This window comes from Ips typographus, linkage group LG12, assembly GCF_016097725.1.
Source record: "Ips typographus isolate SLU linkage group LG12, UJ_Ityp_2.0, whole genome shotgun sequence".
Taxonomy (NCBI): domain Eukaryota; kingdom Metazoa; phylum Arthropoda; class Insecta; order Coleoptera; family Curculionidae; genus Ips; species Ips typographus.
In genome coordinates this window covers 2,263,309-2,272,097 of record NC_138433.1, presented here as the reverse complement: position 1 = coordinate 2,272,097, position 8,789 = coordinate 2,263,309, and the positions used below count along the sequence as shown (strand labels likewise).

The following is an 8,789-nucleotide window of genomic DNA, read 5'->3' as shown; positions in this document are numbered from 1 at the left end:
TGCTCTGAAAGGTCCTAAAAGCTTCCAGAACTTCTATGAGCTCTGAAAAGCATTCAGAACCTTCCAAATACCTTGCAGATGTTTCTAAAACATTCCAGAATACCTAGAAACATCTAAAAGCCCCCAGAAACTGTCCAACACATTTCAAACATTTATAAAAGCTTCCAGAATATCTAGAAGCTTTGAAAATCTTCCAAACCCTTCTAGAAACTCCTCAGCATGCTCTGAAAGGTCCTAAAAGCTTCCAGAACTTCTATGAACTCTGAAAAGCATTCAGAACCTTCCAGAAGTTTCTAAAACATTCCAGAATATCTAGAAACGTCTAAAAGCTGCCAGAAAGTGTCTACGTGAGTCACACAAATTATAAATTTTTATAAAATTTTTATTTTACTTTTGTCTACATACAATCTAAAAATCATTTAACCTGCTTAATTACATGAGCCAAATCGTATTTGCCTCTAACACACTTCAGTTTCACTCCGGGACAGTCCTGGACACGTCCCACTCTACACAGGACGATGTTGTGCTCCTGGAGGTTGTGTCCGATACCAGGAATGTAGGCAACCATTTCCTTGCCATTGGACAGGCGTACCAGCACGCATTTCCTATTGGCCGAGTTTGGTTTTTTGGGTTTTTTTATCACCGTCTTCAGTACCACCCCTTTCATGAACGGGTTGCCGTCTAGCGGGCGTTTAGGCCTACGGGGTTTTACATGGGGCCCCGTTCGGTGCATTCGAGCTAGTGATGAGGCCGGTCTGTCTGGTTGGTTAGAATTAGGTTAGGTTGGGCTTTGTCGCCTTTGGGGGCCTTACCTTGCACTGTTAAACCAGCAAATCGGTCTAGTAGGGAGGAGTCCAAGGTTTTTACCATGTTGGATACAAGCCCCCTTTGTGGATTTGGATAAATCCTAGGGGATACACTGCCCATGATTTTTTTTAGGAAATTCATTGTTTTTAATCACTTTCACTCACAAATTAGTTAATTTTTCTGCTAAAATGTAACCTAACTAAATTGTTAGGTTATATACTATACTGAGTGACGTTTGACAGTCGTAAGAAAAACATAGACAACTAATTTTTGTGGTTTTCCTCATTAAATCGCAATTAATGACTAAACAGCCCCATGGGAAACAATCGGGAAGTTACACAGGACAATATGGTAGCCCCCTTTTGATTATTTTAAAAAATTACGACCTACCTTGCACTGTTTTCAAGCCCCACACTGCCCACGTATTTCTGCAGGAAATTCATTGGTGATAATCACTGATACACTTTCACTCACAAATACATTGATTTATCAGATAATTAGTAGGAATTTCAGTGTTTTTCCGGCTAAAACAACCATAACCTAAATTGTTAGGTTATACTGTGGAAATGACAAACCGGGAACTGTCAAAATTCTTCTTTTCCAACTTAGCTAATAATGACTTTTGACAGTTGACAAGAAAACATAAACAATTCCCCAATTATTGATGTTTTCAGCAGTTAGTGACTTAAAACAGCCCCATGGCAAGCGATCGGGAGGTTTTGCGCGAGGTGTGGGAGGGCAAACTCCCCGTTTGCTTCAAATTAGACCCGGACGAAGTGGCCGACCTGCAGCAACCGGACCCGTTCTACCTGATGGTGCCCCGTTTAAGTTACTTTCCACTCGGTAAGTCGCCCGTTTTTGGGGTTTTTTTGATCGTTACTACCGCTCTTGCTTCAGTGACCGACAAAGTGCGTAAACACTTCCAAAAACACATCTCCACCGACAAACAAGACCAGGAAATGTGGCTGGAGTACAATGGACAACCCATGAAGTGGCATTTTCCTATTGGAGTGTTGTACGACTTGTTGGTGGACACTGACACTGAAACCTTACCCTGGGTGATTACAGTGCACTTTGATAAATTTCCAGAAACCAAAATATACAGGTTTAGTAACAAGTAAGTCTCTGATTGGTCAAAACTAATTCAATTTTTGACCAATCACAACGCAAATTTGTAGAGAAACAGTTGAAGCCTACTTTATGTCATGTATTAAGGAGGCTGATGTATTAAAGCATAGAGGACAAATTGCCACTAATATGCAGAAAAAAGACCACAACCAGTTATGGTTAGGGCTTCAAAATGGTTTGTACACTGCACCTAACCTCACCCTGTTATTGACACTTATCCTATCCAGATAAATTCGATCAATTTTGGGCGGTAAACCGGAAATTAATGGAACTTTCTGGAGAAAATAATCACTTCAAATACATTCCGTTTCGGTGTTATTTCGAGGATGTTTACCGGCAAAAATTGATTAAACCGGTAAAGGAAAATGGCAGTAAAACTACACTAAAGGATTTACTAGCTGAAATGTTCCCGGGCAAAACAGAGGGTAAAAATCAGCCTTAAATTGCCCCAAAAAGTGGCTTTAGAGTGGTTTTTTCCAGTTGTGGTTAAAACACACGGACTGATTCCCCCTTTGGACACTCCACTACAGTGGATGTCTGAGCATTTAAGTTATCCAGACAATTTTTTGCATTTATGTGTTGTTTCCTTGTAAACCTGTCAGATGATTGCGCTTAGTTAATGAATGGGGCTGTCACGTGATGTTGAAATGGCCGCTGGAGGACAGGTGATTGGAAACCAGGGAAAAAATGTGATTGTGCTTAGTATGTACTTTTAATTAGATTTTTCTAATAAATTTAGGAAAGTAAGTGATTTTTGCATTTTTTGTCCCCTTTTCACTAAAAAATCACTTTCTCAAGTCCTCTCACTTCAGGAGGATTACCAACTTCCCCACTAACACTAATCGAATTAATCCTTAAGAAGGTTTGTGGAACCTTGTAAACTGCGAAAAAAAAATTTTCCCTAATTTTACACCAAACAAAATTCAATACACTTACAGTGAATTCGAGTGTACTGCTTCCTTCTCTTTTTCCTGAAGTGGGTTTTAGTGTGGGACAGTGTTTTTTCTATTACCGTAGCCTCTACATTGACCAAACCTTCCTGAATCACTGGCCGTCCAACTAAAGTGAAACTCTCCCCACCAGCTAACAAAACCTTAAAACTATCCGGTCAGGGGCATTGTTAAGCTGTGAATGTGCTTTAAACCTTGTTTAAAACGATTTTTTCGCCACATTCTGGTGGCCAGTAGCCTTCCACTATAATCACATCCCCTTCAGTGATTTTGTGCTGTTTACCACCCACATGGACCACTGAAAACAGTCTTCCTTGCCGCGAGTTTGCTATTAAATTGTTGAGTTTTTCCAGGGTTTCTGTGGAATAGCGCAAGCAGGTTACAGGGGGCTCTGGTGGCTAGTTTTTGACCCTTACCTTTGACTAGTTTGTAGTCCTGGCCTTCGTCCACTATTTCATAGGGGGTGGGTTGGCTTGAATAATTGCATTTTGACAGTGTATTGATTAGGGAGTTTGGTAAAATTGCTTGTTTTGAGTGTAGTTGACCAGTGTTTAGTGAAAATTTGGCAAAATTAAAAAGTCTGGGCAAAATATTCGCCATCTTCTTGCAAAGGTTAAGTTTTTGACAGTTGACAGAAATCGTAGGTTAGGTTTGTTGCACGCAGTGTTGCCAGTGTCACACCATAGCTTAAAATTTCTGGTTTTCCATTAAGTAATAAAGAGTTAGTAAAAAAAGCAGCTTTTAGCTAGACAAACTAGCCTACAGTTCACAAATTTGCCCAAATACGCCATTGTGGACATATCCTAAAGGTCACGTGACTATTTTTTAAAATTTTTAGTAGAGTTGGCAACATACTTAACTAACCTAACCTCACTTTTTGTTGTGTTTTACTTTGCTGTGCAGGCAATAGGAAAGTTGAGGTTTTCAGGGTGATTTAAACAAAAATAATGGTAAGTTACCATTAAATTAATCAATTTTAACTTGATTAGTTATTGTTTTGCAGGGAAAAACGAAGAAAACCCGTAAAATAGCTGTGAAACGTTTCGCCAAAATGAAAAACATGATAAGCCCCAGCGACCCCCGCATTAAAGCCGCCTTGAGGGCGGCCCCAAAAAAGAAAAAACCCGAAGACCCGCACCAGCTCAAAGTGCACGAAGCGCCCCAAGTCAGTTCAGCACTATTCTTCCAGTACAACACCCAATTGGGGCCCCCTTATCACATTTTGGTGGACACGAATTTCATCAATTTTTCAATCAAAAACAAGCTGGATATCATGCAAAACATGATGGACTGTCTGTATGCCAAATGTGTACCGTACATCACCGATTGTGTACTGGGGGAATTGGAGAAATTAGGACAAAAATACAAGGTGGCTTTGAGGATTATTAAGGATCCACGTTTCGAGAGGATTCACTGTATGCATAAAGGTACTTACGCTGATGATTGTTTAGTGCAGAGAGTAACGCAGCATAAGTGTTACATTGTTGCCACAAATGACAAGGACTTAAAGAGGAGGATTCGGAAGATTCCAGGGGTTCCAATAATGTATGTGTCGCAACATCGATATACCATTGAAAGGATGCCGGATGCTTATGGAGCCCCAAAAACTTAATTAAATTTGTTGACAATGTGTATTTATTTGTTTTTTTTTTATTTTTTGAAGGTGTAAAATGCAATTAGAAGCCTTAAATGGATTCACCCAGCTAAGTTTAACTTTAACCTCAAATATCTCAGAAACCAGACACTTTTTGTTGAGACTTTTTTGGGTCACCATGTAGCTCTGGACGCGCAGAATCAAATAACGTAACAATATACAGGGTGTCCCATTTGATTTAAGTGACTTCTGACAATTTGAACGCAACGACGTCACTTTCTTCACCGAGCAAAGTTTAACTTTAACCTCAAATATCTCGGAAACCAGACACTTTTTGTGTGGACTTTTTTGGGTCACCGCGTAGCTCTGGACGAGCAGAATCGAATGACGTAACAATATACAGGGTGTCCCATTTGATTTAAGTGACTTCTGACACTTTGAACGCAACGACGTCACTTTCTTCACCGAGCTAAGTTTAACTTTAACCTCAAATATCTCGGAAACCAGACACTTTTTGTGTGGACTTTTTTGGGTCACCACGTAGCTCTGGAAAAGCAGAATCGAATGACGCAACAATATATATAGTGTCCCATTTGATTTAAGTGACTTTTGACACTTTGAACGCAGTGACGTCATTTTCTTCACCGAGCTAAGTTTAACTTTAACCTCAAATATCTCGGAAACCAGACACTTTTTGTTGAGACTTTTTTGGGTCACCGTGTAGCTCTGGACGCGCAGAATCAAATAACGTAACAATATACAGGGTGTCCCATTTGATTTAAGTGACTTTTGACACTTTGAACGCAGTGACGTCACTTTCTTCACCGAGCAAAGTTTAACTTTAACCTCAAATATCTCAGAAACCAGACACTTTTGTCGAGACTTTTTTGGGTCACCGCGTAGCTCTGGACGAGCAGAATCGAATGACGTAACAATATACAGGGTGTCCCATTTGATTTAACTGACTTTTGACACTTTGAACGCAGTGTATAAAATAGTATAGTATAAAATATTGTAACCCACAACTTTTTACCTTGTAACTCCTTAAGGAGGCCTTTAAAGGCAAAAACACTTTAAGACAATCCTGTAGAGGATGAAATTCTCTTGTTAACACTATTTTGTAACCAAAAAAAAATTTGGGGAATTTTAGTGAAATTTGGCAAACAGTTTTGGAGAAATTGAAGGTTGACAACACTGGATTACTTTGTCAACAAAGTTTATTTATTAGTTTTCCTTAATTTTCCAGGCTCCTAAAGTATGTCTTAACCAAATTAAACCTAAATCAAGCCCCATTTGAATCCAACTCCATACTGGAGTGATTTTGGACCCTTCAATTTCAGTCCAATTGACTGAAACCTCAAAAATTGGCATTTTCAGTTTGCTGGCAATCAACAGCAGTTCCACATCAAAGGCCCTATAAAAAATTGAAGAAAAACCCTACCAAAAACATCATAAAGGTGTAAATACCATCTTTCCACGTGTAAACTGTAAAAAAGCCTCCTGGCGGCTGTCCGGGTAAACAACTTAAATCCACACTGAGTGTCTTTGACAGAATTGACAGCAAACAACCGGACAAGAAAATGAAAACCGTACATTAAGACAGTTCTGAAGAAAGTACGGCTGGCGATTGCCTCTTGCTCTAAATGGGCCCTAGAACCCACACAAACAACCTGCACTGCAACCGATTAAAAATGAAGGAAAGTTAAGGTTATGTCACACCAAAAATACCATCGGGGGGTAAAGGTTTAAGTGCCTCCTCCAGTTTAACCAAGTCGGCGAATTTAGTAGCCCCATCAGCATCCGCAAACAAGAGCATCTCCCCTCGAGTACTCAACATACCCTTTTATGGTGTCACAAACTTAAATTTCACACAGAAACCAGGAAAATCAAAAAAATTACCAGTCTGACTGCCCCACCTTTACCCCGATTCCTCTCCAGCTCAAGCACCCTAACCTTGTCACTGCCATACTTTTCTGAGTACTTTAACGCCTCTCTGACTGTCTTATCAGTACTACCATCACTAACAATTATAACCTCATATTTATAACCTTGCAAGGTGCGTTCCTCCAGGAACCCCAAACACTCATCCAGCATAGGGCTTACTAAGCAAAAACAAAAAATTCAGCCTTATGAAGCGTATAACTTGTTTGGGTACTTACAGCGTTGCTCCTCATTGTAGGCTGGTACCACCACGCTTAAATTAATTGTAGGAGCATCCTCGATTGAAGGGAATGCCTGGTTTTCTCCGGTGGTGGGGTTGTAAAAGTGTTTTTCCTTTTTGGAGCGTTTGATTACCGGGTAGGGTTGGGAGGAGGCGATTACGATTAGGCACAACTGACACAAAACACTTAATAAACGTCGTTTTTACCAGGTGGGCTAACTTACCGCTAGTAAAAGGGAAAAAGCCAAGGCAGAGCCCACAAACAACCAGTACGTAACATCCATTATGGTTGTGATAGCATTTTTATTGGAAATTTTACTGGCTCTGATAAATAAAAACTTTGTTAGGTTATGTTTGTTTACGTGTCAACTAGACAAATGTCAAACCGCGTTGCGGTTTGTGATTGGTCAAAATTTTTTTGACCAATCAGTCAGAGTATTGTTGTTATGCAACTCACAATACACTTCAGTTTTGGAGTGATTTTTCTAGTTTGACTAGTTTTCTCAAGAGATAATCTTATCTTTATTTCAGTGGTTGTTAGAAAATTGCCTCACGAGTAACAGAAAAATTCAACAATAATGAAAACTTCCTCGTTAACACTGTGTAGACAATTGCGTGCTTGTTTTAATGGGGGGAGCAAAGGTCGTTCGCCTTATCAAAATCAAACATAATAACAATCCTTATTAATTTGAACTTCTCGGTTGGTGGCCTTTTTGATGTAGTTTAGTAAGAAACATGGAAAACTACACTTCGGACAGTAGTGGTAGTGATAGTGAGTTGGGTAAAGTGATCGATTTGGCCTATTTACTACGCGAATCCAAAAGTATCCAACAGTACCTGGAGGACTACGGCCAGAACGACCAAAAGAAGTACTCGGACGTGGAAAAAGTCATTTTACATCACAACGAACTCAGTTATGTACCTGCCAATTTGTTCAGGTAATTTTACACTACAAATTTTATGTACAAAATGAACACAAATCCTACAACAGGTGCACCAACCTGAAAATTTTGGATCTGAGCAACAATGGGTTAACCTCCCTGCCTGACCTGTTCCAGTACTGCCAACTCACCAATTTAATAGCAAAAAACAACCAACTAAACAACAACGGTTTACCAAAAGAATTCAGCCAGTGTCACTCTTTGAAGGAGCTAAATTTGAGTGGAAACTCACTTTCTGAGTTTCCAGAACAAGTTCTGGATTTCCACAACTTGAAGTTTCTCTATTTGGGCGGAAACGGAATGAAGAATGTTTCCAAAGATGTCCGGAAGCTCAAACAGTATTTACAAGCCCATTTTCACTGAAGTTTCCCTGATTAAATTCTACTACAGTTTGCAGGTATTGTCTTTGGGTGGCAATCAAATCACCGAACTTCCACTTTCCGTGGGTTCACTGACCAATTTACAAGCTTTGGTTCTCTGCGACAACCAAATCGAAAGTCTCCCAGCTAATATAGCGAATCTGCTGTGCCTGAAATCGTTACTGTTGCACAAAAACCGTTTGCGCACTCTACCACCGGAAATCATAGCTTTGAAGAACCTGTCCGAACTGAGCTTAAGGGACAATCCATTAATCGTCCAATTTGTCAGCGACATAACCTATCAACCGGCCAGTTTGCTGGAACTGTCCGCGCGGACACTCAAACTGTACAACATAGAAGTGGAACCCCAGGAAATTCCACGGACACTGAAAGTTTACCTGGAATCGGCACACAGATGCGTCAATCCCCACTGTAAAGGTACTCTAACTGACACTCTCTGGCAGTCAGGTGACTAAATAGTTTCAATTCCAGGGGTGTACTTTGATAATCGAGTGGAACACATTAAATTTGTGGACTTTTGCGGCAAGTACCGGATACCGCTGTTGCAGTATTTGTGCTCTTCGAAATGCGCCAAAGTGCCTTCAAGTCGTAATTCGGACCGATCTCATCGAAACTATTTAATGAAAAAAGTATTATTGGGTTAAGTCCTGTTGTTTTGCTTATATTAAACTAACTTTTGTGATTTTTAACTCTATGAAATTTTTGACAGACGTCACAACTGTCCTTTGACAAAACAATCTGGAAACCCATGATTGTTTATAACTGAGAAAATCGGCCTAGAACGCCCAATCTAAAAACTTTGACACAAATTTTGAAGTTCCCTAGTTA

At 39.9% G+C, this 8,789-nt stretch overlaps 6 protein-coding genes and 1 long non-coding RNA gene across 7 annotated transcripts in view; 3 read left to right on the top strand and 4 right to left on the bottom strand.

Annotated features, from left to right (window-relative positions):
- Window positions 1-1,338, bottom strand: part of LOC145736186 (uncharacterized) — a 35,144-nt gene extending 33,806 nt beyond the window's left edge. Inside the window, exon 1 of the long non-coding RNA XR_014179850.1 lies at window positions 1,198-1,338. This is a non-coding gene — a long non-coding RNA (uncharacterized LOC145736186). The remainder of the gene's footprint in view (window positions 1-1,197) is intronic.
- On the bottom strand, window positions 362-1,033 carry tko (30S ribosomal protein S12 technical knockout). Its single transcript, XM_081990465.1, has 2 exons — window positions 813-1,033; window positions 362-759 (listed from the first exon to the last, which is right to left on the bottom strand). Exons 1-2 carry the CDS (start codon window positions 946-948, stop codon window positions 416-418), a joined length of 480 nt encoding a protein of 159 aa, XP_081846591.1. The 5' UTR covers window positions 949-1,033; the 3' UTR covers window positions 362-415.
- Window positions 1,339-1,432: 94 nt separating the features above from the next.
- On the top strand, window positions 1,433-2,686 carry Atg5 (autophagy protein 5). The gene is made up of 5 exons (XM_081990458.1): window positions 1,433-1,650; window positions 1,705-1,924; window positions 1,986-2,110; window positions 2,163-2,360; window positions 2,416-2,686. The coding sequence occupies exons 1-5, from the start codon at window positions 1,506-1,508 to the stop codon at window positions 2,526-2,528; spliced, it is 801 nt and encodes a 266-aa protein (XP_081846584.1). The 5' UTR covers window positions 1,433-1,505; the 3' UTR covers window positions 2,529-2,686.
- mRpL21 (mitochondrial ribosomal protein L21) lies at window positions 2,629-3,514 on the bottom strand. Its single transcript, XM_081990464.1, has 4 exons — window positions 3,302-3,514; window positions 3,080-3,243; window positions 2,872-3,028; window positions 2,629-2,816 (listed from the first exon to the last, which is right to left on the bottom strand). The coding sequence occupies exons 1-4, from the start codon at window positions 3,483-3,485 to the stop codon at window positions 2,713-2,715; spliced, it is 609 nt and encodes a 202-aa protein (XP_081846590.1). The 5' UTR covers window positions 3,486-3,514; the 3' UTR covers window positions 2,629-2,712.
- A 184-nt stretch (window positions 3,515-3,698) lies between these two features.
- Window positions 3,699-4,519, top strand: Bka (FCF1 rRNA-processing protein Bka). The gene is made up of 2 exons (XM_081990463.1): window positions 3,699-3,835; window positions 3,889-4,519. The coding sequence occupies exons 1-2, from the start codon at window positions 3,833-3,835 to the stop codon at window positions 4,495-4,497; spliced, it is 612 nt and encodes a 203-aa protein (XP_081846589.1). The 5' UTR covers window positions 3,699-3,832; the 3' UTR covers window positions 4,498-4,519.
- A 1,159-nt stretch (window positions 4,520-5,678) lies between these two features.
- Window positions 5,679-8,789, bottom strand: part of wol (Dolichyl-phosphate beta-glucosyltransferase wollknaeuel) — a 33,219-nt gene continuing 30,108 nt past the window's right edge. Inside the window, exons 4-9 of the mRNA XM_081990456.1 lie at window positions 6,865-6,964; window positions 6,639-6,813; window positions 6,379-6,581; window positions 6,208-6,319; window positions 5,947-6,154; window positions 5,679-5,893 (exon numbers count right to left, since the gene is read on the bottom strand). Of these exons, the coding sequence (XP_081846582.1) occupies window positions 5,704-5,893; window positions 5,947-6,154; window positions 6,208-6,319; window positions 6,379-6,581; window positions 6,639-6,813; window positions 6,865-6,964 (988 nt within the window). The 3' untranslated portion in view covers window positions 5,679-5,703. The remainder of the gene's footprint in view (window positions 5,894-5,946; window positions 6,155-6,207; window positions 6,320-6,378; window positions 6,582-6,638; window positions 6,814-6,864; window positions 6,965-8,789) is intronic.
- On the top strand, window positions 7,102-8,650 carry LOC145736170 (leucine-rich repeat-containing protein 58). The gene is made up of 4 exons (XM_081990457.1): window positions 7,102-7,578; window positions 7,632-7,919; window positions 7,972-8,378; window positions 8,433-8,650. Exons 1-4 carry the CDS (start codon window positions 7,376-7,378, stop codon window positions 8,603-8,605), a joined length of 1,071 nt encoding a protein of 356 aa, XP_081846583.1. The 5' UTR covers window positions 7,102-7,375; the 3' UTR covers window positions 8,606-8,650.

What these genes read in the sequence shown, in the direction of transcription:
- tko (XM_081990465.1), bottom strand. Translation starts at nt 948, where the DNA reads ATGAATTTCCTAAAAAAAATCATGGGCAGTGTATCCCCTAGGATTTAT. An exon ending in TGCTGGTTTAACAGTGCAAG is followed by an intron (nt 760 to 812) that starts GTAAGGCCCCCA and finishes CTAACCAACCAG; the next exon opens with ACAGACCGGCCTCATCACTA.
- Atg5 (XM_081990458.1), top strand. Translation starts at nt 1,506, where the DNA reads ATGGCAAGCGATCGGGAGGTTTTGCGCGAGGTGTGGGAGGGCAAACTC. An exon ending in ATATACAGGTTTAGTAACAA is followed by an intron (nt 1,925 to 1,985) that starts GTAAGTCTCTGA and finishes GCAAATTTGTAG; the next exon opens with AGAAACAGTTGAAGCCTACT. An exon ending in GTTCCCGGGCAAAACAGAGG is followed by an intron (nt 2,361 to 2,415) that starts GTAAAAATCAGC and finishes GGTTTTTTCCAG; the next exon opens with TTGTGGTTAAAACACACGGA.
- mRpL21 (XM_081990464.1), bottom strand. Translation starts at nt 3,485, where the DNA reads ATGGCGAATATTTTGCCCAGACTTTTTAATTTTGCCAAATTTTCACTA. An exon ending in GGACTACAAACTAGTCAAAG is followed by an intron (nt 3,244 to 3,301) that starts GTAAGGGTCAAA and finishes GCTATTCCACAG; the next exon opens with AAACCCTGGAAAAACTCAAC. An exon ending in AAAAAATCGTTTTAAACAAG is followed by an intron (nt 3,029 to 3,079) that starts GTTTAAAGCACA and finishes GATAGTTTTAAG; the next exon opens with GTTTTGTTAGCTGGTGGGGA.
- LOC145736170 (XM_081990457.1), top strand. Translation starts at nt 7,376, where the DNA reads ATGGAAAACTACACTTCGGACAGTAGTGGTAGTGATAGTGAGTTGGGT. An exon ending in GATGTCCGGAAGCTCAAACA is followed by an intron (nt 7,920 to 7,971) that starts GTATTTACAAGC and finishes ATTCTACTACAG; the next exon opens with TTTGCAGGTATTGTCTTTGG. An exon ending in CGTCAATCCCCACTGTAAAG is followed by an intron (nt 8,379 to 8,432) that starts GTACTCTAACTG and finishes TTTCAATTCCAG; the next exon opens with GGGTGTACTTTGATAATCGA.